General features: G+C 40.8%; 1 protein-coding gene across 6 annotated transcripts in view; it reads right to left on the bottom strand.

Annotated features, from left to right (window-relative positions):
* Window positions 1-27,802, bottom strand: part of FAM172A (family with sequence similarity 172 member A) — a 282,640-nt gene that overhangs the window by 77,480 nt on the left and 177,358 nt on the right. For all 6 annotated transcript variants that reach the window (XM_030471059.1, XM_030471057.1, XM_030471056.1 and 3 more), the window contains one exon: window positions 59-175. In XM_030471059.1, coding sequence (XP_030326919.1) covers window positions 59-175 — 117 coding nt within the window. The remainder of the gene's footprint in view (window positions 1-58; window positions 176-27,802) is intronic.

Raw genomic sequence — 27,802 nt, 5'->3', positions numbered from 1 at the left:
TTATAGAGCCATATTCAGATGTATATACCCGAACTCTTTAAAAAAACACAGGCCTCACCTCCCGCATCCACTCTCGAATAGTTTTCCCGGCTTCTTGATGCCACACATTGTGAACAGAGTCCGTCAACGCCACAGCAGTTACCTTATTCTTTACTTCTGCCTCTCGTTGAATCATCTGTTAAAAAATATTGGCTTTAAATTCTTTCTTTCTATTGAATAGAGTCTGCTTAGACACAGATAATGATCTTAAATTAAAAAAGAAAGAGCAATACAGGTTCAATACTTGACTTCACTTGTTTTAAAGTTTATACAAATCCTAACAGCTCCAGAAACACAGAAAGACCTAATATTTTTGATAAAAGAAATAATACTAACTTTTAACTGACTGAACTATTCAGTCCTATTATTTTCCATGTGGCTTGACAATTCTAGGATTAAAGGTATCATAGTGAAAAAATGGAAGATTCCCTGAGGACACCTTTTACAAGCTTCTCCAAGTTCCTATTTCTGTGCTTCAGGGAAGCTGGTACCTGTGGTTCACTGTAAGCTACTCATGACTATCATCTACTAATTTTCAGTAGATTGCTGTAGTTTTTCTGATGTACAATCTTACTTTGACTTGTATGGTTTTTTTCTATCCAATTTAGCTACCTTGCAGTCCCACCATGCTCCCCAAATTCTTTGTGGTCTCTCTTATACATATGCTTACCCAGCTAATGCTGAAGCCTCTCAACATTTTTAGGATATTAAAGAGCCTCTGTTGTTGGAAATGACCGTATGACTAAATAATATTAATTCTAAAACCAACTAAATGATTGCTGCAAATAACATGAGTGAACCAACAAAGATGCTGTGGAATCCAGCACTGCTCTGCAAAGATAAAAGGGACTGTGAAAGAATAGTTTGATATCAAAGAGAGACAAAAAGGTTTTAATCTCCTGACATGATTGACCCTAATTTGTAACACTGGATCAAAGAAAGTATAATGAATTATACTTATAAAACCAGCATTTCACAACTAGTGTCTCTATCACCGTGTATGCTGCACCAAAGTTAATGTTGGTTTTTTTTTTCAGCTTCCTTTTGAATAAATGGCAATACATACAACATTTCTAAAACCAGTCATCCTTTGTTCATGCTCCAGTAACTGCTTATCAGCACATATATCAGAGGCGCACAGGCTGCACCTCTGAAAACACTGGTCTAAAAGAGACTTTTACAGTGGGGATGTGAATTGTATTTTGCATCAGAAACTTCAAAATAAACCCCTCAATCCAAATTTTTGATATACAAGGAGCATTTATCCACATGTTATGCAATCATTCTTCTAGTTTTTTCAAAATATCACACAAATAAACCCTTCTAACCAAACACTCTCACTCCCAACTCCACCTAACTGCAGTTACGACATTCTGAATTATTGTGTTTTGCCATTTTTTTGATCCCATTATGTGTATTTTAAAATCAGTGTAATTGTATTAATATTAATTAATAAGGGAAAAATATTCACTGCTATCAGCCAGGTAGTGCCAATGCAGAGCTCCCCATTCCAGATAAAAACAGGTGTCTGCCTTCCTCAGTACTCTGGTAATTGCAGAATGATAGGATGCAGGAATTCTGCTGAGTTTAGGATGTCTTGGGCAAGCGCACATGAAGAAATTCTTAAGAGTAATCTTCCTTCAAGCGAAGCCTTTCAGGCATACCATTTTTTCCATCATTTACCTTCCTGTGGGGCACATTCAATATCTGGCATTTTTGGAAGATGGATACATGCATGGGGAACAAAACCACACATTTAGGACAAAATACCATCTATTTTAATAGCCTAAGCTTCATTCAGCTATAACACAACACTGACATTTTCAGCCAAACATCTGACACTGAGCTCTAAATTTCACTGTAAATATAAAGATGGCAAAACTCCCTCCATTATAAGGCACAGTATGTAAGGATAATGAATCTCAGGAGGGTCTTCAGGCCACTGCGCAAATCACCAGTGACTCTGCTAAACTGGAAATGAAACCCCTGAGCTCCAGAGGCAGTTGGAGTCTCAAAACAAGGGTTTTTACCGATGTTACAATCCCCTCCCCCAATCTGTCTGGCCTTCTATTTACTGGTAATTGTTTTGTCTCTTTTAAAGGGATGAGTCACTCAGACCTTCTACCAAGGTGCAGCAGGCTGTTCTGTTTCGTGCTATTCTGTTTTGTGCTACTCTGTTTTCTGCTATTCTGGTCTGTGCTACTCTGTTTTGTGTATTCTGTTCTGTACTGTGCTGTTCTGTTCTGTCCTGTCCTGTCCTGTGACCTGTCCTGTCCTGTCCTGTGTCCTGTCTCCTGCCCTGTCCTATGTCCCGCCCTGTCCTGTCCTGTGTCCTGTCTCCTGCCCTGTCCTATGTCCCGCCCTGTCCTGTCCTGTGTCCTGTCTCCTGTCCTGTCCTGTTCTATTCTAAATTATGCCATTCTATTCTGTTCTACTCTATCTATCCTTTCCTATTCTGATTGCGTTAAGTTCCATCCCTATCTCTATCCCTATTCCTATTCCTATTCTATTTCTATTCTACGCTGTTATATTCTAAAAGTTTTTTACAAGTACACCACACCCGAAATGTGGTTCAGATCTGCCAAACATCTAGAAGTACTGGTTTTTTTTACACTGCAGCTTTAACATCCCCTTTATCAGGCAGAGCTATGTGCATAGATCATGGAAAAGACGACTCAGGCGGAAAACCAGGCTGCTTTTGGGAGGGCTGTGGCTAGTCCTTTTTCTTCCCAGCCATCACAATGATCCAACTGCTTTACCTTGATATAACAGGTAAGGTAACATCACACTCCTTCTCTAAACAGGACAGCATCTGCAGAAAGACCTTCTGCTGAAGGGCTGCAGGTCCTGCTAGGAGTTGTCAGGAGCTTGTGCTACCAGGCTTCTCCTAAACCCAGCACTACTGGCAGTGTGGTCAGCAGACTGGACCCTCTGTTCCGTGCACTTGCCCTAACTGTGGCTCAGCAATCCTACCAGGAAAAAGCTTCTCTGAAAGAGACAGTATCTAAAAGCAACACCCCTGACTTGCACTAAATCCTGCTGTACATTAAATAAGTTTTAGAAACATGCCATATGTACTAATATTCCAGTGCCAGTGTTACGCATTCCAGCATGCATTTGGCTGCATGGTCTCACACAGAATGCTGTGATTTAAATGGGCAAAGGAGTAAAAATATCATTGCCCTTGCAGCGCACATACCTACCAATTACTCAGAGTTATTACATGTTGCGGAAAGCTTAAAACTGTCACCAGCTCTTTGTGTTCCAGCATGACTTCCTCCATGAAGGGCTGGTCTTCAGAAGCACTGCTAATGACCAGCAACAGGAAAGAATACCCTTTGCTTTGGAAAACCAATCTTTTCTCAACCTATTGTGTCCCACATTTCTGTTTCAAAAACTAGCCAACCAGTTCATCTAAGAATCTCACCTTTTTCTTCAAATCACAAGGAAATACAGATGTGCAGTTCCCTTCTCCCTTTCTAGACCTAGCTCAGGGTTGCTATTCTCAAGTTCCCTGTGCACATGGAAGGACTGCCAGCCATTGATCACCATCTCTTCCTAGCCTTTCTTCACATGGTATGTGCAGTCTTTGCTTTTCAGATCATGTATGATATGGGGAATAATATGCAGTACCCCACATGCTGCTGGTGGTTGCTGCTCAGCTGGCAGGTGCCCACAGAATGCTACTCTTTTCACAAGCATCAGCAAAGAGACTGAGGCTGACAATGCGAGGTTTTTTGATAACTCAGCCACAGTGCTGGGGTCAGGACCAGGGCTCATGGATGCAGCAGCAAAGAGAGATCGAAGGGATTAACTGAGCTTCAGCTACAGATTTCTCTACATCCAGTGCAGGAGAAGTAACTTTTGGCAGACACCCATGCCCTTATGAGCCAACTTGGAAAGAAAATAGACAAAACCATCTACATCAAGTAGAGAAAGAATCAAGGGGATAACCTTCACTTAAACAAGAAGCCTAATGCATCTCTTTAAATGACACAGAAATGTCACAACAGAGGATGTCAAACCCAGGACACTTAGCTTCTACAATAACAGCTTAAGTTCTGTGCTACAACAGGACGTTAACTGATAATAATAACCAAACACAACAGATCCATTTGATGCTCAAGCAGCAGACCCTCTTACCAGAGATGGTAAGTTATTCTGTGAGAATATATAAGAAGCCTACAAACTTTTGGCCACAAAATTTCAATACTCAGTAAATTCTTCAGATTCAACAGATTGACAGCTCACAGTTAAAATATCTTTTCTAAAATTAGTTTTGAATTCACATAAATTTTGAAAATTCAGTGAGCAGAATAAAACTGTTAGAGTAAAATATATTAACAATTAATGTTCACTCAGCTGCCACTGGGTGATGCCAGATTTGATGCAACTGGAGTTGTACCAAATTCCAAGGGAATGATGCTATGGGCTGCATGATTTACACTTCCCAGGACTAGTTTTATTCTCTGCAGCCAGTATAGTCTTTTGAAGTGGACATGATAAACCTGCAGATATTTAATGGACAGCAGACTATTCACAATAAATTTAAAAAAAATTTTCTTCAGGATAATGGTGCTTTTTACTGAAGCAACAACTGCAAACAAAGACCTAAGGATTTTGTCTAAAGTTCATTTTACACCTTATGCTCTTTGTACATCAGTGTATTCCACAGACAGGAAGCTTTCACAGCCTAGGAATTACTTAATTTCCTGCTTAGTACGTGTTCTACTGCTAAACTGTCTGTAAAGTGAGATGGCAATCCTCTGTAAGTTTATATTACACAATTATAATTACTTTATAAATGACAAAAGGTTGATAATTTTAATATCTGTTGTGTATGCATATAAAAGTGTCTTGTATATATGCAGTATATTTAACGTGTATATAAACATAGCCTCTTCTACATATATTACATATGCAGAACATTTAGTGTGTGTATATATATCTAGAAGAGATGACAAAATGAGTCTTTGGTGTGTATTTTATAGCATCGAACTCTTGACAATGAAAGCATCAGTATGCTAAGAGGGGACTTAAAAGGACTTTTGGATCCTTTTAAGGAAACAAACATGAAAATCCACGAATATCCCAGTTGGACTTTAGGTAAACAGCCTGTGGAAGTAACTCTTTGCGGCATTAATTACATACTCTTTATACCTATTTTAATAAATCTAAAACAGCTAAAAACTCAAACTTCTGAGAAACATAAAAGGAAGTTAAAACATGCTTCTTATTTTTATGGGTTCAGACAAACAAATCAACATCCATAACTTCATATTTGGAGGTACACTTACTGTTATGAGTTGCCTGTAATTAGGAATGAGAAAAAATGAACTGAAAAACAAAGCCCCCAAACTTCACTTTATTTTTGACTTTTGAAAAAGATGTTCATCTATTTCCCCTGTCTTCCACCACAATTTCGGTTGTGGCATGGTGTTTACATGGTTATGTACAGGGCTTGAATGGGCATGTCTACAACAAGCATTTGGCTTGGAGCAACAAAATTTTGACACAAGTTCTCAATTGTCTCCAGTTGCCTCCTACTGGTGTGAGTCTCTAAGAGGTTTTGGCATGTGCAAACTGAATTCCTTTCAGAGGAAACTGAATTGGAAGCCCCTGTCCAAATATCCCCAATGATTTCCAGAAGTGAAATTCATTTGCAGTAGAAATTCTGGTGGATCAAAACAGTTCCAGCTGGCCGCTGAAGTATCAGTAAACACAGTGGTAAATAGGAAGAGAGAAGAAATCACAGGTCAGGAATGGTGTGTTAGAGGGCAACTTTTACTTAACGCTTTTGGAAGGATGTGTGTATTCTTTCTCGGCAACTTCACAGGCTCTTCTCTGAGCTTGGTACACGTCTAGAGTAATTCAAGATCCTCTTTGACCCTCCTTTCACTTGGTCTTATACAAACCACGTGACTATGTCTGAGTGGTAGCGCTTGAGCCTATCCTTAGTTGAGAAAGACTCCTCTTCACCATGAAGCATATAATTCTGTATGCAGTGCAAGTTTATCAGTCTGGATTCCCAAGACCTTTCACTGCTTCCTGGATAAAATTCCTGAATTTCTGAAATACTGTTAAGTATTTTTGCACATCTTAAAACAGAATTAGATCCTCAAATCTTCATTAAATATTATTTGTTAGGGATTGGAATTACTGAGCAACTACACTTGAATGGCACATAAAAAAAAATAAAAAAAGTCCAAAGTTAAATTAGTTCTTGTTTTCAATTATCAACAAGAATAAATTTCCCTAAATGTATTCACAGACATGTGATGAAATCCCTGCTTGTAGCAGACAAAGCCTCTGATACAGTTTTTAAACAGAAAACATCTGCAGAGATACAATTACAGAATGACCACAGCCAACTATTTTCTGATATTTTGTTCCAAGAGCTATTCGATGCTACATTTATAATTGTGATAGTTTTCTCCAGCAATAAATCACACTGCAACAGTAATAATAATGCATGAACATATTAGAACCAATTGCTTTAAAACATCTGGAGTCTAGGGCTTGTCACAGTTCACACTGTGAACTGATTTCTGTTGCAGAACTTCTACTGAAAATTTCCACACATACCTTACATTGGGGATGTAAGTTCTTAAAATCAATCATGATTAGAAAAATACTTAATTCGAAAATAACTAAAGATTAAAAAAGCATAGGGGTCATCTCCCTTATGCACAGTTCAGTAAAAAAACCAACCAAACAAAACCACCCTGTACACAAAACTCTGCTGGTAATATTTTGTGAACAGCACAAACAAAACTCATAGCTCTCTCATATAAAAGCCTCAGACTTAAGCTTTATTAAAACTTTAAAATTAGTAATGCAATTCTCCTATTTCTCTTACGTCAGAGAGCATACAGGATAAAGCCTTCAAGGACCTGTAATAACGTGGAGAGCACAAAGTTCCCAAATACAGGCTGTTGTGGTAATAATAGGTGCGCATCACAGCCACAGGTGGGGATGCTGGCTCAGCTCGTGTGCAAACCTCACAGCAATTTGGCTAGTGTGAACAAACAGGCTAACAGTTCAACAGAAAGCCCACCATGTAACATAAACTAGTACGGCACCGTGTGGATAAAAGTCTTTGAATGGGTCCACTACATCTCACCCACAACAGCTCAAGCCAAACAAAATGGTGGATGGGCCATCCTCCATGGTCTGGAGCACAAAATGTTGGCATTCTGCAGGTAGTTTCCTTGCAGACCAAAAATATACATTAGGCAAGAGGGTTGTCTGGTGAAGTACTTCCCATCAAAACCGCAACTAAAGCAAACAGAAGCCAATTCCTTTTTTACAGCATCTCAAGATGTTTCAGTGGTGAAGATTGCTGAGGTATTTGCCTTTAGGCTGCTGGAGAACTGCAGTGGTAGTCAGGACAGGAGATCTGGAGCTGCTGGGTCTAGCTGGAGTCAGCCAATTGGTACTCCCTCCTGACACCAGGAGTCTGCCACCCAAAACTGATCTGAGCTGGGGAAATCTCTGTACATCTCTTAACATGAAAGTAAAGTTCTGAAGGGTTAACAGCTTCCACCTATCTCAACCAGGAACAGAAAGTGAAGCCTGATCAGTTTAAGTGTTACTGCTCCTATGCTGCTGATGGCAGCAAGGGAACATTGGCTTGCCTCTGATATATAAGCTCAAAAATGGTCTGGTATTAAGAATGTTGAGCTCCACAAGGGTCAATTTATGCTGCCAATTTATACTACAGCATGTGTAGTATTTGGCACAACTAATGCTGAAGAACATCTGATGAAGAACATCTAGCTGGGTTGTTTAAAGGTAACTTGGGTATGTCCACTGCAGCACATGAGCCCCGCAAAAATCATACCTGAAAAACCCACATAGTTTTCTGAACTATTTTGTTTTGTGTTCACAGTTAATTTGGACTTAGGTAGCGATATACGTTGTGAAGGCATGATCACACCAAAACCTCCGGCACAGCAGAAGATCCTTTGCTGCTCTGGCTCAACCATGTGTTTGTGTCAGCAGCATCCTCTTAATAGAGATGCAGGAGGTTTTCTGGCATGAGGCTGCATCACCTCTCCAAATGACATAAGCTCAGCCAGCACAAGCATTCCTCTGTTGGAACAGCTATGCAAAACCTGCACTAGAGGTTTTGCTAACATAGTTGTCTTGGCTGGGGTGTTGATTTTTTCAGGCTCTTAGGTAATACACCTTTGCCAGTAAAACCTTATGCTGTAGGTGTATAGCTTTTTCTTAGTTTACCTGGATTTTTAAAGCACTGGGTAGCTATTTGAGTGCCATGCCTAGTTTGAAATAAAGTAATAAAGTAAAATGAAAGGAAATAAATGAAAATAATAAATTAAAATGACAAAATAAAGTAAACCAAACCACAACATAGAAAAAACTATTACCAAAGTGCCTTATTCAGAACCATGTAGACCATGACTTAAAGCTCAAAATGCTTTGTAGCACCAAGAAAGGTCAAGATCTTTGTGAACTATGAAGCAGAGGTGTCTGCTTAAACTGGGAGTGCTCTCAGCTTCTTGCTCCAGACTTGCTAGCCTGGGCTCTGCTTTCAAAAAGACTTTCACAGCCCTAGTCAGCTGCGAGCATGGGCACATCACAAGCCATCATTTTGAACACATTTCCTTGTTTGAAGGTACATTGGGTGCCAGAGTTTCAGCCTGATCTTGCAGCCATTAGGGACAATTTAACAGCATTTAACAGCAGTAGCTGGGGCACAGCTGACCCCTAACAGCAATGCACCATATTATCAGAGGCACTGGAATGAGGGGACAAACGCTGCCTGAGACCCACTGTTGAGCAAACATTAGTAAGTTTTCAAACCCTGCCAGTTTTCTTGCTGTTGACGGGAGCTATAGGAAGCTCCAGACTAGGGAGAGCAGGGTCTCCGGGTGCAGATAGATGATTGAGTTATGATGACTCCTCCAGTTGCCGCCTGTCAGACTCGCCTGTATGGCTCTGCTAAAAGGTGGCAGCAGATAGAAGCTGGGTTGTTGATGCTGCTACCAACCTCAGCCATCTGGTCCACCCATCTGAGGGATGCGACTGCTCCAGGGCAGAGACACTTGTCTGCTCCCCAGTCAGGCTCTGCACTGGCACTGTTTTCAGCCCTGGGGCTTCAAGCCTGGTCAACATCTCTGAGTTGTTACTTTGGGTGATTTCAAATCAATTAGGAAATGGGGCTGGACAGAGATAAACCACTGCCACTCCAGCAAATATGTTCTTCCTAAGGTACTTGCTTGACCTGCCTATCTTTTAAATTGCAGTGGACCAGCTTTGCTGTACCTAAACAGCCAATATGCCTATAAAATGATCAGTTAAACTAGTTATATATTCTCAGCCTGTCTTGTTGGGCAAGACTCTTTTGCACTGTGTGGGTTGAAAGCCTCTCAAAGCTTTGAAAGCCAAAATATGCAGGTTCCTGCAATCTTATTTACTCAGATAAATAAAATAGAGTGATCTTAAATCTTTGTAATGACAAATTAGTTGAAATAAACTGATCCTGAAAATCAGTTAATGATTAACACACAAAGCTTGAAAATTATATGATACAAGAGGTTGGAGTTTTGTTTTGGTATTTTACCATCACAAAGGTAATGGTTCATATCTAATGAAAAACACGGCCTGAAGTTAAGTTATGGAAGTAATTTTCTCATGTTTTAATAAATGTGTAAATCCAGAACTCAGTCTACTCAGTCTAATATGCACAATCATATTAGTGAAATGAATGTGAAACAATCAAGTAAATAACTGTTTTTACAAGTTAAGTATCAAATACAACAGGGTAAAATGGCATTACTTCTTCATTACTTCTGTTTGAATGGTACATGGAAAACTTTTATTACAGCTTTATGCAAATCTCATGCTGGTGCATTTTTCAAAGAAATAGTCTGTTTCCTTACACTTCATTTTATAACTAAAGAAACAGAGAGAAGTGCACTGGTTTAACATCAAGAAGGGCTCCACAGGTTTCTGGATATTGCATGAACAATGACCAAGCATTTATTTAAGAAGTTGCCCCTTAAGAAGTTTTTATTATATGTGTACACAAACTTGTCAGTCTATGTATAAATTTTTATTAAAAGGACAGACTTAAAAAAAACCCCAACCACCCACCAAATAGAAAATGAGAAAAGCTGAGTGTTAAGCTCAACGCCTCACAGATGGGCATAGAGTCTGATGCCCTTGTTATTTAAACACAGACAGCTGGATTTCCACTTCAGCAAGAGGGTAAGACAACACCCACTCATCCTGTCCTTTGAAGCCTCAGCTTCAACTCTTGCAACCTCTGAGTAACTTCAGGAAGGAAAAGTTTCTCCACAGGCAAGGTCTCTGAGCAAAAGGGTATGTAAACGGAAACTTTTAGGGTCACACAAACTCATGGAGATAAGTCTCTCTGGGGTTAGGGAAAGGCAAATTGTGATTTATTATTGCAGGCAACCAAAACAGAGAGCAGCAGCTTCCTTTTCTTTCCCACTAGTATGCTGCTGCCACATGCACGCTCCTTTGCCAAAGAAGCATGTACATGTATGGCAGAAAACCAAATTACACCAAGAAGACCACAATATGACTGACATCTTCAGATTCTGGAAGAAAAAACCCAGTAAAGCAGAAATACTGGGTAATTTTTCATCAGGCCTCTTTATCAGGCATTGGATAAGCTATCAGATGTCAAACAAGGTTTTCCACCCACTCATGAGATGGGGGAGTAGCAGCAAGGCTAGGAAGCCTCCACAGAGGATAAAATCTTACATACGCAGAAGAGCTTTGTAAAGCAGCCTGAAGGATGTGTAGCTAATATGGCATGACAAATGATTCAGATGAAGACCTTCACATTCAGATACAGAACAGACTCCCATAAACAGTCCACATTTGTAATTCAATGAGCAACCTGGTCTAGTGGAAGGTGTCCCTGACCGTGGCAGTGGGGGTGGAACCAGAAGAACTTTAAGGTGTCTTCCAAATCAAATCATTCTGTGATTCTATGACAAATGCCTGTTTCATTGGTTCAAATGCCACAGTTGTACTGGCAAATGAAGCTCAGACCCTCCACCCTCTGGAGACACCAGGCACAGACATGCTCTCCATCAGACTGGAGAGCCATGGCACTGTTGCAACACACAACTTCCACCTCGGCATCTCTGGACATGGAAACAGGGTGGGAGACCAGGATGATATCTCACTGCCATGAAGCCTTTTCTTGTTCACCCTCCTGGCCTGCTCAGTCACCTCGCACCAACCTGGTCATCAGCTCGCTCACATCATAGAATCCTAGAATCCCAGGCCGGAAAGTACCTCAATGATTATCTGGTCCAACCTTTCTAGGCAAAACATGACCTGGACTAGATGTCCCGGCACCCTGTTCAGCCAAATCCTAAGTGTCCAACACTGGGGAATCCACCACTTCCCTGAGGAGGTAAGTCCAATGGCTGGTTGTTCTCACTGTGAAAAATTTCCCTCGTGTCCAGTTGGAATCTTCCCAGAAGTAACTTGCGCCTGTTACCTCTTATCTTTTCCCTGGGACTCCTTGCAACAAGGGAGTCTCCATCTTCTTTGTAGCCACCCTTTAAATACTGGAACATGGTGATAAGGTCTCCCCTGAGTCTGCTTTCTCCAGGCTGAACAAGCCCAGCTCTCTCAGCCCTTTCCCACATACTGCCCAGTCCTTGGATTATCTTTGTGGCCCTTCTCTGAACTCTCTCCAGCCTGTCACCATCTTTTTTGTACAGCAAGGACCAAAAATGAACACAGTATTCCAGGTGTGGCCTGTCAGTAGAGTGGGAGAGTGACATCTTTATCTCTGCTGGCGATGTCCTTGTTGATGTTTCCCAGCCTCCTGTTTGCATTCTTTGCCACCGCTGCACACAGCTCAATCCTATTGAGCTTGTGCCCCCCAGGACTCCTAGATCCCTTTCCACAGAGCTGCTCCCAGCTGGGAAGATCCCAGCCTGCGCTGCGCTCCTGGACTGGGTTTTTCCAGGTGCAAGACCTGACATTTGTCCTTGTTGAACTCCGTAATGTTCTTGGCAGCCCACTCGTCCAGCCTATCCAGCTCATCCTGCAGGGTGGCTCTTCCCTCCAAAAACGTGTCCACTTCCCCACTCAGTTTGATACCATCGGCAAACTTCATCAGGGCACATTTGATCCCATCACCCAGATCACTTATGAAGACATGGAACAGCCTTGGGACCAATACTGATCCCTGGGGGCCCCCACTAATGACACATCAGCTGGAAAACGAGCTGTTCACCACCACATCATTTACTGCTCCAGGAGACCTGTGTGCTACCTGCTCTGCATTGCCCTCAGCATGAGTTTGCTAGCCAAACACCACAAATCACCTCCAAGTACTTATGACATTAGTCAGAGAGGTGATGCCAGGTAGTGATGAATCAACTGAAGAACAAGGAGTGTAATTTCTTAGTGTAATGAGTGCTGTCATGCCTATGTGTCAGTACATCCGATGTTGCACAACAGCACCGAAAAATCCCAGCTTCCCATCTAAGAAGGTGCTCATTTAACATGTGCAGCCCTCCTCTGGTGAAATAACCCAAACTCTTGTACTCACAAGCCTCAAAGAGAGACTCTGGCACGTTAAGAGCAGTGCATGTTTACTGTCGTCGTTAGGAAATGGAGAAAACATCCTGAAAATTTTGGATTGGACACCGCCTTTGGTAGTTGCACCCAGGTTGCCAGACCAGGACATTGCTGTAGCTATCAGCCAACTCACACTGGCTGGTTCCTGAAAACCAGACTACACCGGTGCACAAGCTGGGATGGCATGGAAAGCACTGGGCAACCTTCCCCTCTCACCATGGGCAGAGCTCATGTGGTGAATGCCTCTGTTCCAGTAGGCAGGATCAGAAGAAACAGCAGCCTTGTCCTTGGGATGGTATCACAGCTTTGTCCCTTGACCATGGGATCTTCAGGAAGTTTGTCTGGATGCTGCAGGACCATGAAGATCAGCCGCCCCTGCACTACAGCACAAGCAATGTGCGCTGAACTGTCTGCAGACACTCTCCAAAGTTTCTGGTGTACTTTGAAAAACAGCCTGCTGTGGATTTACCTACTTGCCCATCTTTTTAAGCTAAGAGCTCATCACTTTCAGCTTAAGAAGTCCCACTTCAAACAATAAAATAATTCACAGATATCGTGGAAGGCATGCCACTGTGTGAAACTCACAAGTTCTGGCCCTCGTCAGTAAAAATTCAAAATGTTGAAAAACATGGGATAAGGTAGAAAGGCAGTCCCTCTCTCCCACAGCACTTCAACCCTTCTTTGTGTTTTATATCTCCCAAATGATAAGCTCCTTGAAAGAGAACCATTTTCTTTTTGTTTGGTCCTGAACACACAGTTGGAAGTTCAAGCATCTAGCACACAGAGAAGCATTCCTGTATGCTCTTTGCCTAATTTTAAAATAAGTTAAATAGAATATACATAATAGCTATTTAGTTAGATCACAGGCAGCTGGAGCCACCCCTGGTGTTTATTTCCAAACCATTACACATCACTAGCAAGATATTCCCCATGACCCTCTGATCTCATACGGTTTATAAGCAACACTAAAACCGACAGCAACCACAAGCTTTACTTCTGCTCCTTTTCCTCTGAAGTCCACTTTGGTGATGAAACCCACTAGGATGGGTTTCCCATGTCTTTATTTCACCACCAGCACCAGCACCACTTCCCCAGGGCAGAGCTGGGGTCCTGATGAGCAACCCCGTACCACAAGGAGTCTGGCTGTATCCCACCACTGATGGAAAATCACCACCTAACTGGACCACAACAGCAGATACTGTTCACAGCTCCCATCTGGGAGCCTCAATATCTGTGTCTGTCCTCTCATAAAGATGAGACCCCAATTGCATCTCCAGTGCTTGGACAGATTAGTCCACTCACCAGATGCAGCAACCTGAAGGCTTCTGCACAGTTTGGGAGGGAGATGCATCAGGTTATACCATATTTTAAAACCACATGTAGTGCTAAATCACGGTTCAATCTATATGCACACACTCATAGCCATATAAAGCTCCTTTTAAGCCACATCAAGAAGCATCATTACACCAGGTCAAATGCCTTATTGGGAGGTTACCTCAGCTTAACTAAATTACTTTCTAAACTAATGATTAAACTCACAGAAAGAACAGACAAACCTTACTCTGCTGAACTCATCCTGAGTCTGCCTACTCCTAACACTGGTGCAGCCTTGGAGCAGAAGACCTGAGCTAATTGCTGGAACAAAATCAGCTTCCCTGGTGGAAAGGGAGCAAAGGTTCACGCCAGACTTAAAAGGAAGCTTTCCCGAGCTTTACAACAGCTGTGGTGCCAATGTTTTCAGTTTATTACTTTTTTTCCCTCCTGTAACCTTTGTGTGAACTTCCAAAATTAATGACTTTTGCTTACAAACCTGTGCTCCTGCAGCAAACAGCCCTGTGAAGCTGGCAGTCCTTCACCCTCACCCCTTGTATTGCTAACCTTAGAGCCCTGCTGCTGATGGGGACAGAGGTGCAGGAAGGAGCAAGCTTGAGCAAAACATTATGAGCAGCCCACAAAACACCCTGGTGCTATGACATCAAGAGACATTGCTCCCGCAGGAGCTTGGACAGCCTGAGCTTCCTTGGCTGCTCTGAGTCCCGCAGATGACTGAGACATCGGATACCAAAGCGTTCTTATATGTGGATGTTGCGTTTTGGACCTTAAACACATCATTTGGGATTTTTTACTTTCATAGAATCACAGACTGGTTTGGGTTGGAAGGAACCTTATAGCACATCCAGTTCCAACCCCTGCCATAGGCAGGGACACCTTCCACTAGACCAGGTTGCTCCAAGCCCCGTTCAACCTGGCCTTGAACACTGCCAGGGATGGGGCAGCCACAGCTTCCCTGGGCAACCTGTGCCAGGGCCTCATCACCCTCACAGGGAAGAACTTCTGCCTAAGAGTTCATCTCAATCTCCCCTCTCTCAAGTTAAAGCCATTCCCCCTTGTCCTGTCCCTACAGGCCTTTGTCCAAAGCCCTTCTCCAGCCTTCTTGTAGCCCCTTTAGGCACTGGAGCTGCTCTAAGGTCTCCCAGAACCTTCTCTTCTCCAGACTGAACCAGCCCAGCTCTCCCAGCCTGTCTCCAGAGCAGAGCTGCTCCAGCCCTTGGATCATCTTTGTGGCTCTTTTCTGGACTCCTCTGTGGTTTCCAGAGGGGATCACACTGCATTGCGAGCCATCTAGCTTGGCTGGGGAAGGCCAAGTGTGAAAATAGTGGCAATAAATCCCACCCAAGCCATTCTTGCAAAACGTGGGTAATGAACACGTGTTGCAGTGCACAGGTTTTATCAGCACACTTTTCCAGCCATGAGCATATTAGGAAGATCACTCTCAGCATCGGAGGGCGTGTTCTTGGTAGAGCAAAGATGTGTACCAGCCCTGCACCAGATGTGTATCCCACTTGCTGGTGCTCCACCAATCTCTGCTCAGCATGTGCACGTGTTTCATTTTCCCAGGTTGAGGTGTGACCAAACTCCAAAGTTTATGCAAGCAATGAGGGAGCTAGCCGATCCAGGAAGGCTTGGATGGATGAAATATCATTTCGGATTGATAAAACACCTAGTTGTGTACAAAAAAATCTACTGCAATGTATAGGTGGCATGCCTGCTGTCTAAAAAGAAATCGTTTTCCTTTGGTGAATTTTGGAGAAAAAGTCATAGATTTATGATGGGTCGTGTGCATCCCTATGGACACAATGTCTAAATTGTCTAAAATGGAGACACACCTCTAAATCGTCAAAGCCGATTCCACAGAAAAGTACAGAGCACATATAGCATTGTTTCAGGTTAATATATTAATGAACCAGAAATGACATTGCCTTTACAGCAAGTGTCCTCTAGCATTCCCCTACCTTAAGGAAAACAGCACTTCAAAATGCTGACAAGAGCAAAGTCTCTAAGCCCATCATTTAAATATCTGACAGTAAGCACTGGTAAGAGATACCACTAGAAAATGTACACTCAAAACGCCTCTTCTGCAGGTTCTCAGGAATTTTCCCTGTTGCCCCTTGTTTTCAGTGTTTCATTTTCTAAAGCCTTTAACATTTATCTGAGCACACTGTAGCGGTATAAGACACGCATACCACGAGAGCTGACTGAAGTTGCAGTCTCATAGCTTCCACAGCGCTACTGCAGCACCAAAACCATCAATAAAAATGTTTTCACACTCCGTATGTCAAAATCGATTTTACTAATAAGTATCCTATTTCTTCTAAGATGAAAAGATGTTAGGAATGTTCTTTGTATTCCTATTTTTTAAATTTTTTCCCCCCAATGATGATTGTATCTATTCTAGCCTAATATGGAAGTAAATTGGGAGTGATAGCATGTGGCTGAAATGAAGAGATACCAGTCCAATTCTTTAGTAAGCTGGTAACAATTTTCTATGAGGCAATGCCAGTGGGAAGCGATGGTGGCAGTGCTGGGAAGCAGGGTCTGCTGTGGAAGCCCAGAGCAGCTGTGGCAGTGCAGATTCAGCTGCACAGCTCCACTAACTTATTAAAATTATCTCCTGGAAAATAAAAAGCAAACCCTTCAATGTGCGAGCAGGTAGTTTATTCCTACTTAAAGGGTCTGAGTTGAGCCTCCAGATGCAACGGCGAGGAGTGATTTTCACCAGGCACTGGATACAGATCATTAATGCATTGCACAAAGGCTACTGAAAAGCTATCAGCTGGGAACAGCCTTTGGTCACTACTAAACAGGGGGCAGATTTGAACCAGTGACCTAGAAGTGAAAGACTTTGTAATCTGATTACCAATCCCTTGAGCCATCCCATCCTTCCCCTTTTCTTTTTTACTGATAAGAGAAAAAGAGTCTTATTACCTAAGCAACTTTTGTAGCCTGTTAGCAATGCAAAAGCTTTCATTTAGTGCTTAAAAAGGAAAATCTCATGGGCACGCTTATTAGCCCATCTCAAGCACAGGCTCTGTATTATTTTTCCCTATTAATTTCAAAATAAATGTATTGGTACAAAAGTGTAGCACAATGCTTTTTCTGATAATGATTTATAGTAAAGTTCTTGCTGATTAAAATAGGTGCTGATGAGAGGTTTTTACATAGCTGTGGAGTCAACAGATCCCTCACTGGCAAACGAAGAGACAACATGCTCCTTTTGTCAGCAAATACTCTAAAGAATATAAACACACCACTGAGGTATGGTGTGTACCGCGGATGATAAGCATCTAAATCTCTTGCTTTTCATACATAAATCATACTTTTAAACAACCATGAAGTTTTCTTATTCAGAAGCAGCATGTTTTGGTTAGTGTTATAGTCCCATTACCAACTGTTATTTTAATGTGCAAACAGGATCTCCCAAGTATGCCAAGACCCATTTAAACAGGCTTTATAAGAGATGATGAAGCTATTGTTTCTTCTTTTCCTCCTCAAACCCCTCCTCAAGACCCTCAGGAAGAAATCTGGGAGAGCTTTTCTGCCAGTTTCCTACCTCTTTTTTTCCCAGATATTGTGGCCTGCACATTAACGTCGCTTCCTTTGGTTGGAGGTAATAAACAATTAGCTACACCATAGTGGTGCCATGTTTCTGTTATTCTCAGCTGTACCACACTCAGCCAATGTCTCAAAATTTAATGCAAGTGTATCAGGATCTGAAATTAACTTCTTATAGCCATAAGCAACATGCCGCTAGGAGGGGGAAAATCCTATTATAGCAGTCCTGGCATCTCACTGCTTGTAGACCATTAGCATGCACAAAATAAGATTTCAAATTATCAAACAGTGAATGCAATGAGTTGTTCCATATTGATTAAACATTTTTTCTTTTCTTTTTGCTTATGAGCCGATAAAGCAAAACTAGGTGATGCTTGCTTTTGTTAAATGACAGATCTATTACGAAAGATCGGGTGGGAGACCAGACCATCCAAGACTACTACATGATTGTACAGAAATAATTAGAAAACCTATATATTTAGAATAAATACACTATACTCTGCTCTGGAATTATGCAGTAACTTCCAGGAGGAATTTTCAGGAATTTATATACTCACTGCACTGTTTAAAAATACACTGCTCAGAACTAGAATGGCTCAAAATCAGTTTGATATTTGCAAGTGATTATGCTGGACTAAAATAAAATACGTTCAATTCACCCTGCACAAAATATAACCTATTGTTATACTGGCTTGCCTTTTAGTGGCCAGGAGTTCTGGCTAGGACAGTACTTTAGGAGTTTATTTAAAATTATTTTTCCTATGAAAGAAAATTATTAAGTTTCGAAGAGCTGAAAATTAGAACTTATATGTGGAAAAAACTTCAGCTATTTCAAACACCCATCACTTTGACTAACAGGTTATTCGCAGGGATCAAGGCAAACCAGCTGTTAACTACACACGTTTGTGAATACTTGGTGTGAGAGGATTTACACAGAAAGACATATTCAGGCTAAATACCCGGGAGACAGAAAAACAAAGTGCACAAAGTGCAAAGATTTGATATAGGGCCTGATCCCAAATCATAGCTTAAGCAATGAACAGTGCTTTAAACCACAGGAGTTAATATCTTTAACTTGAGTGCTGGAACTTCTCAGCAGAAAAAAACACCAGCACGCAGCCCTCACTGCAGTGCTTTGCTGACTGCAGGAGACATGGATGAGGTAATAGCAGCACTTGGGTTCTTCACATGGAGCTTGGACATTGTTATTTTGATAGCATGTCTAATATTGGTATTAATTTTCTGATGTTTGTGAAATGATCCCTGCTTTTATTAATCTGATTAACCTGACTATTCAAACCTCTTCTGTCAATCCCATCTGAAATAACATCACTAAAAGAGCCCACAAATGGAAGATACATTAGAATTTGGAACAGCAACTCAGGTGATTTCATGTTCTATGATCAAGAACCATTTTTCCAGGGGTAATGTGAATGATACGTGTTTTACACATACAAAAGATGCACTCTTTAAACTCCCTATTCTTGTTGTCTCCTTATCTTTCTCTTGACCTTTGCTGGAATAAATCACCCTAACTCCTTGGTACCCTCCCCAACATGTTTCTAACGCTGTGCATCATGCTTACTGGCTGGAAGCACAGCTGGCAAGGGATCTAAACCCCATCGCTGGGCAAACAGAGCCTTCTGTCTTTGCCAAGGATGACATTTTGAGTCTTTTTTTTTCAAGAAAAAAATTAATTGTTATTGTATGGCATGCGTTGATTCTGTATTTGCGAGTAGCAGGGACTCCACCCCTTGCATTAACACAAGGGTAAAACCCAAACAACGACGACCGAGGCAGCCTAGAATTTCTTAATAAGAATCTGATTGTTAATTAAAGTGAGATTGCAGAATTCAGCGCAGTTCCACCGGTGGTCCCAGAAGGAAGCCACAACCGAGGACAAGCAGTGCCCTCTAGTGTCACCGGCTGCTGCGAAGCGCCCCCCCCCCCCCAGCATCCCGTGGGAGCATTCCACACCCGCGGGCACCCGTGGGAGCAGGCTGTGCATGCCCATGGGTGTTCTGTACTTACGCATTGCGCCGATGCGTGCCAGAGCGCCTGCCGCGCATGCATGGGTACGCTCATTCATCATCCGTGTCCATGCATGTGCACACGTATGCGTACACGCACATGCACACAGAGCATGACACGGCCAAGGCGTCTTCACTGTTGGAGGCGTCTCAGGGAAAAAGGGAAACGTTTCGGCAGGCCAAGCATGAAAGCGGGTGTCGGGAAGCCCAGCAGAATCACTCACTGTGAAGACGTCTAATAGGAGCTGCTGAATACACAATATGGGCAGCATGGGCTGAATGGTTAAATTGGAGCGGCCAGAACACAGTCAGAAGGTTCTGAATCAATAAGAAACTACAATTAAACCTGTAATGAGTGTTTTGACATCTTCTGTCCTTTTTTTGTTAATTGGAGGTTAACACTATTTAGACTTTATTACGGTCCAGTATCAACAATTTTGTAATATAACTTCTATGCCTTTTAGCAAATTACCTCAAACTTTACTATTTGGATATAAACCCCATCCCTTGGCACTCACAAAAATTTCTCTATACAAAACTTCAGTAGGTGTTTTATTTAACCTGAAATCACTGCGGAGTCATGCCAGGTTTGTTTAATTTTTCATTTTACTGCATAAACATTTGACAAAGAGAGAAAGCTATCTGTTCATCTTGTGAATGATGGTATACGTCATACATTCATTAGCATTCACGTCTTCCGTGAAGTACAGGCAATAAAACAAGGAAACAAAGACAAAAGGCATAAAAGAACAATACAAGATGGCACCACTTACAGGTGCATGGAAAAAGCCTTGAATATTATAAAAAAACATGTATGAGATGTCAAATAAGCCACTCTTACAATAGAATAAAATAATGATAAAAAAAACCAAACCTGAAGCCCGACAGTGTTGCCCAATTTAATTTGCAAAAAAAAGTGCAAGTGACTATTTATAAATATATTTGGATCGCAAGATGTTTGTATTCTGTTTTTCCATGTAAAGCATTAATAGACTTATTCCCCTCCTCGCATTTTAAACAGCAATGTACATAACTGGGCTTCTACGAAAAGATTACAATGTGCATTATAAATTGATTCCTGTTTTAAAGTGAAGGCTGCAAATATGCATTAGTTTAGGAGACAAATGGCTGGAAACACAGTGTTCAGAATGACAGCAGATACGTATTTAGCCACCTTACAGCAACTATTACGGCACAATTGCTGAGGAAACTTTAATTGCGTAAGATTCATTAAGATCTCTAAATGGCATATACATGTTGAGGCTTAATATGAGAATGTGGCCATAAAAAACAGATTTGGAAGTTTTTGTCATTAGATTTTAGGAGTAATTTAGTGTTCTAAAAAAGTTACCAACAGCAACTGAGGTAATTCAACTGCATTTTACAGCAGATGCTGTGTCTGTGGCTGTTATCAGTGAATGTTTTTTTTTCCAGGAGATTTGCGGTGCTGCCGCCCAGGGAACCCATCCTGAATGCCGGCAACAGTTCAGCTCAGCACAAAGCGGTTTGGAGGTGGGAGATTCAGGGTTATATACTGCAGTTACATACTGCAGGATTTGGGAAATTCTTTATTATTTTCCCCTTTCTCACACAAAGATGCTAATGGCTATTTCAAGGAAAAGAAGAAAAGACAAGGTTGCTTGCTGCAGCACCGCTTGATCCCTCGTGCTCGAGGATCTCAGCCTGCTGCAGAAGATGTGACACGGGGTTACACTTTCGGCTGGCCAACAGAAGTTGATTTTGCAGAGGAAAGCAGTTGTTATTTACAACCATTTGGCCATTCAAGGCCAGGCAGCGCAGGCATCCGCGGGCCACAAATGACACCAGCGAAAGAAAAGCGGGATCTGAAGACCGACATCGCTTCAGCATCGCTCATTATCTCCCCATTGCGAGGAGGGTTAAAATCAAAACAGAGGCTTTTTTTGGGGGGTGGGGGGTGGACCTGGGCACTTCTGCTGTTTCAAGCGTGTGGCTGAGCAGGAAAGGGAGGGCAGGGACATGCAAGGGCACGTGCTGGACGTTTGCTGCTGACAGGCTGGGAAGTTTCACTTGGGATACATCTGGGTGGAAGATGAGTGATTGAAGGGGAGTGTGTCGATGTGCGAGAGGGGTCAGGGGGAAACAGAGGAGGACTTAAACACACCTCCTGCATTACCAGCATCAATGGTTCTTTGATGCTATAGAAATTACTGTGCTAAAACTTATTAAGGATTTTATACCAATCAATCATACATACTACGTGTGGTTGAGTGTGGAGATGTACACGGGCAGGGCGATGCACAGAACCACATGCTGTGGAATATGCCTGTGTGTGTTTGGCTCACCAAATGCAGGCGGATGCTTTGTCCTATGGGATGCATCTCCTGAACTACGTGATTTATAAATGTTTGTTTAAACCGCAAAAACTTTAGCATGTATGAAAGAGAAGCAGAAGGCAGAAAGATCTTTTTTTTCCTTTCAAAATAAGGTATCTTGAGGAATGTGCATTATATAGCTAATTTTAATTTTGTGCGGTTACAAACTATAGACTTGCTATCTCTTTCCACAGATTCATGTGAATCTACCAAATATAGTGGCATTGAAATTTCAGATTTCTTTTTTCCTACAGCACTTGCTACACAATTAAAGTAAAAAACTTCACTTAGATTGTACTTAGCAGAATGCTGCAAAATATAAAAATGTAACGAGTACATACAAAAGAAGTGCAATCCAAAGCAATGCAAATAATAACTTACACCATTATCTTGATGTAAGTACACCAACTTACGGCATCAATTATTGCCATGCAACAAAAATCAGTTTTGCCCAGCCAAATAAGGCTTTAGCCTCTACTTCAACAGGACAATTGCATTTGTATTTCTTTTTTCTTGGAGAAAGACAGGTGGAGGGAAGCAACATGAGAGTCTGCAGAGCAGAACAGTTCTAATTGTTTCGTCTTTATTACGCACTATTCCGACGAACACTACCACCCATTACCCTTTCTGCAATAGAGCAGGGCTCGAAAGGGTGACCCCACTAAATCTGGTGCTAAGCAGCCTGTACTGCACCCAGAGCAGCCTCTCCTCGGAATATGAACGTGATAGAAAATCAGCATTTCTAGAGCGAGACGGGCAGGCTCTACCAATTCCCTTCTCCGACAGCTGCACCAGATCACAAGTGTTGAGGGGTTCTTGACCAAGTCTTTGTTGTTTAAACGCTTTTAACTTAAAAAAAAAAAAAAAAAAAAAAAGAAAAAAAAAATCACAAATAAACTTTAATGTCCTTTAAAAAATGCACTAGAATATCTTGCATGTGATGGACAATTGCCAGTAAGATCATCAAAAGGTTTTGAGTGAAGGGCAGACACCACATATATATGATGCACAGAGAGTAAAAATGTTTAGGTGGGAATGAAGTAGCTGAAAACACTTCTAATTGCAGCATAGCATCTGTCACATTAGCAGCACCCGGACTTTGAAAAGATCTCCCTAGCAAAACAGCAAAGAACCACCTCATATCTTCAGCAACATGCTTGCAAAACAAAAATGCCTCAGTGACACGGAAGCGAGATAACACTTCGGACATCATCTGTAATTTTTCCAGTTTCTAAACTCTACAGTTTTACAAAATAGAAATAAAAATAAACACAGACTTTGAAATTTCATTCTTTACGTACTTATTTGGGAAACATCAGCCCTGTGTCAGAAAAATGACACTTTTTTGCCACAGAAGTTATATTTTTCACAGGAAAACTTAAAAATAACAGGTTTTTAACATTGCACTGCTCTTTCTTAGTCAGACCTTATCAGCAAAAGGACTCACTTGTATTCCTCATGCCCAGCAATCAAGCAATTATTAAACCCATTCAGAACACTTATTTCAACACATCCAGAATACCACTTGGGGCTGCAAGTATCTGCTGAAAAAAATCTCTCTATGCAACATCCATGGAGGGTATCAGAGAGTCTTGCAAGCACCTATATACATCTTCATCATGTTTTCCTTAGGCATACGCTTTGTTTCGCAGCACAATGCGATGCATGCGATGGATACTCTTTTTTCACGGAGAGTATTTCTACCTGAAGTAAGAGATTAGATTTCTTCATTTTAATTGCATATAAACAATCATGTCCCACCATTTCTTTTCCAAAACCGAAGCTGTTTGCAAAAGATCTCTTTTGCTACCAGAAATTTTTCAGGTCTTGTTGCCCTGCACAGTTCATGCACATAAGCAAGTCCAGCATTTTTCTTCAGCTGACTAACACAGATAATGGGCTGCTACAAGATACTCTTTTCTTTTTTTTAATTTCTTTTATTTTGGAACTGAAGGCAAGTTCCAATCTATCTCCACTAAAGAGATTAGCTCATACTTAGCCCATCTTCTATGTTCTTTGAATCAGATATCAGCAAAAGACAGCTTAAAATAAGTGAAAAGTGTTGCAGATGCACAATCTGTGCACAATGCAGGCACACAATATATATAACACTTGCATAGGATATCGCTATGTATAACAAAATAGTTATCGGTATAAATATCCACCCATTTCATTTATATACTGGAACAAAAAAGAACAGATTTCCAGTTACTATCCAACTTTTTTTTCCCCCTGCAGATTTTTGAAATCTGTATTTGCATGTTCATCCTCTATGCTACGGAAAGCTGAGAATTTATCATCGATGCAAAAATCAGAAAAGATCCTCTGTACCAACAGGTCAACACATTCTTTTGCGATTTTAATAATGGCCTGTCCTATTACATTTGTTATTGACATAGAATAAGGACAGAAAATTTTTAGGTATTATACAGCTTTCTTCTGGAATATTAGCTTTGTGGCTTTGAGAGGCCATTTTCTAAAGATCCTAATAGTCAAATGACATCTTGGGAAATGCTACATTCTCACCGCATTTGCATGACAATGAAGATGAAATTTCATATACGCTACCTGAATTATACTTATCTAAGTTTTGTTTTACTGAATGACCAAAGGAATATGTTCCCTAAGCCAAAGTATCACAATACAATGCAATACATTATTGCTTCTGTGAAAGACATGAAACTATAATCCAAGCGATAAAAAAACCCGCCTGCGTAATTTATGTTATTGTGTTAATATGATCTCAGCTGTGTATCTCTGAATACTTATTTCCTTCAAAGAAAATTCTACAGCATCTGAAAAAATATCTATAGTAAATCTAAAAAAAATGATGAAGGAATGGCTCTGTGATGTTCAGTGCTCTGTAGGACAGGAATTCTATCATTTCTTTTTCACCAATGTACAGTAGTATCACATGTCCGGTAAAGTTCACATCTCAGCTGATTCACTAGATACAAGTCACCTTTTGAGTATAACCACATTTCCCTCTGCATGCAGGAGAGTCTATGTGTCAAATAATTTTCCGACCAAAGAAATAGGTTTGGTGAACAATAATGTTGGGCATCTTTCCCATAATTAGGCACGTAGGCAAATGTGTGGCTCTCAGAAATTGCAGCGGTGGATTTCAGAGCTCTTTAATATGGGTTGCTATTGCAGTAGACATTGAAAAGCTCCATCCCCTGCAAGGGTGAGCCAAGAACCTGGCTGCCAAACCTGGGCTTGGAAAGCCAGCCCCTGACACACCGTGTCAGTAACAACAAAGGCATTGTAAGGAAGCATTTGTCCTTTCTGATCAACACATTGCTGATCAATCATAGGTCTGCTCAGCAACCTACCTGCCTGCTTCACTTTGAAGCACATCTCTAGAAAACCAATGCCCAGCTACAGTTTTATTTTGAAGATGCCATCTCAAAATATTTTTGTAAGACTGCGTACAATTCAATATAAATCACGTGAGTTGCAAACTGACAATATTAATCTAAGCAAAGACACACAGTCTTAGATTAAGTCCCCACTTATAACTGCGAACTCTTTGAAGAGAGAATAGTTTTGATTTTTGCTGGAAGCTACAGGCTTTTTAAGAAAAAAAAACCCCAACAACCCAAAACCCAAAACACAGCATAGAATAAATGGTGTACATAATGGTGATTTTACTTAATATAGATTTTCAGTAAACTCTAGCCTATGCTGTGCTATAAGAAATACATCTAAATGAAAAAAAACAAAGCCAAAAACCTTATCCTGGGGAAAAAAAAAATAAAAGGAAAGGCCTATACTCAAAGGAACAGCTGAACAAAATTGAGACATCTGCAGTAAAGTTTTCCCTTCTCCCTAGAATGTTTGAGATGAACTCAGTGTAACACTGCCTTCCAAGAAAAGACAGAGTGATCAATGCAAAAGCACATCAGGCTCCCTTGGACAGGCCAATCAATGCAAGAAAGAACCTTGCCCAGGGCCTTATGCAAATAGGAGCACGTCTTGCAACCCGGGGAGGGAACATGCGCAATAGATCAATGGCATCTGAAAAACCTTACAGCTGTATCAGCCTCAGACAGTAAATATATAACGATGAATCCCTCATGTTCTAGCTGTGAACTCTTTAAACTGGGTTATTTTCAACAGCTGGTTTAAAAAAATCTGATGGGGCTGTAGACAGCAACGGCAGAGAAGTGAAATACGATTACTGAGGGTTAAATTAACAATCCTTTTCTTTTTAAGGCTGAGGAAAATATAATCTCTATACTTTAACACCTTGTAAAACTCTGGAAGTTATGTGCCTGCTTGGGTAGGCACCAAGAAGGGTGAGGCTGGGGTTTTGTTTTGTTATTTTGGTATTTTGAGCTTTTTTCCCTGAAATCTGCCAGTAAAGTACACAGTGATGTAGGAAATAAATAAAAGTTTTAGCATTTATAGGACTACGATACGAGAGACCTAGTATCACAATCATCACTTTTTTGATTGAAATTTATACCGCCAAAGAATATTCTAATTATATTTTTTATACCCTTGACTATTTTAGACTATGTTTTGAAGGAATTCAAGAAAACACTTAGGCTCCTAGGCAAAGCAACTGACATATAACATTAAAACTTCAAAAGCACCTCTAAATTGGAATAAAACTTGATATGGTGCACAAAGCAATATTCATGATCACAGGACCCTACAGGTTTACCAACTACTTTGTAACTACGCCAAAAATGCTAAAATAACAAGTCTTCCCACAGAGACTTGTGGGGAATGATTTCCTAAACATTATTCATCATCTGTTCTGGAAAAGGGATGGGGAGAGAAAGGAGGATGACGATGGAACAAGCAAGAAAGCCTACAAAAACTTTTCCTCTGAAGAAATTCTGCTTCTAAAGATCACTAGCAACTTCTAACTTCATAGCACAAAAGTATAATACTCCTGTCAGATGACCAGAGACACCCCAGGACAAAATATAATCCACACATAGACAAGGAAATGAAATGCCTTGGTTTAATCAAGTTTGTATAAACCTCACGCATTTTGTATCCTGACACCGGGATTCACTATTACATTTAATTTGCCTTGGAAAATGGAAAAGAGAAAAATAACTAATTAAACTATTTATTTTTCATGTATTTTTGAGAAAATACAACTCCAACGTTTTGAAACTTTTCACTAAAATCTCAGTTCAGTACTGGTGTTTAAAGCACATTTTTCTCAATGAATATGCGTGTAAAACCTACTTACATATTTTTACTTCATATCACATTAAAGCAAAGCCCTCAAATAGGATTATTTTAACATTTAAACACTGGTAGCCATTATTAATACTAAAATACTTCACTAATATACTGAAAGAGTTATGTAACACATCTTCACTAGATTAAAGAAAGGAAAGTTCTAGGACAAAATGCAAATTCCAGCTGCTTCTTACATAGCCACAGTCTGAGAGCTCTATTCACCGGAGTATGTTTGGGTTCCTTTTACTCCACCTGGACTTACAGTGCCTTATATATTATTAACTTGTAGCTCCCCCAGTTGATCCACTAAACCAGGTCTTGAAGTCTTATAAAATCTCTACCATTCCACACAGAAGTCCTACGTATACTTTTCACCATAATTAACATTTAAATTAACAGTAACACAATACACTTGTGTAGTCTTACCGGCATATGATCATGTCACAGAAAAAGCATGAACTAACAGTGAGACTTCATTTATTTTTTTTTTCCCCACTAAAAAAACCCCAAACACAGCAAAATCAGAATTAAACATTTCAGATAAAATAAGCTAAATGCACCACAAGACCTGTCAGGGAATAAAATGTGTGATTTTTTCACTTTCTTCATTTTGTAAGTAAATCCAAAACTCCCACTTTTCTTTATTATCGTTCATGTATACATTCAAAAAGAACTGCA

The sequence above is a fragment of the Strigops habroptila genome, chromosome Z, assembly GCF_004027225.2.
Source record: "Strigops habroptila isolate Jane chromosome Z, bStrHab1.2.pri, whole genome shotgun sequence".
NCBI classification, from domain to species: domain Eukaryota; kingdom Metazoa; phylum Chordata; class Aves; order Psittaciformes; family Psittacidae; genus Strigops; species Strigops habroptila.
This window is presented reverse-complemented; position numbering and strand designations above follow the sequence as displayed.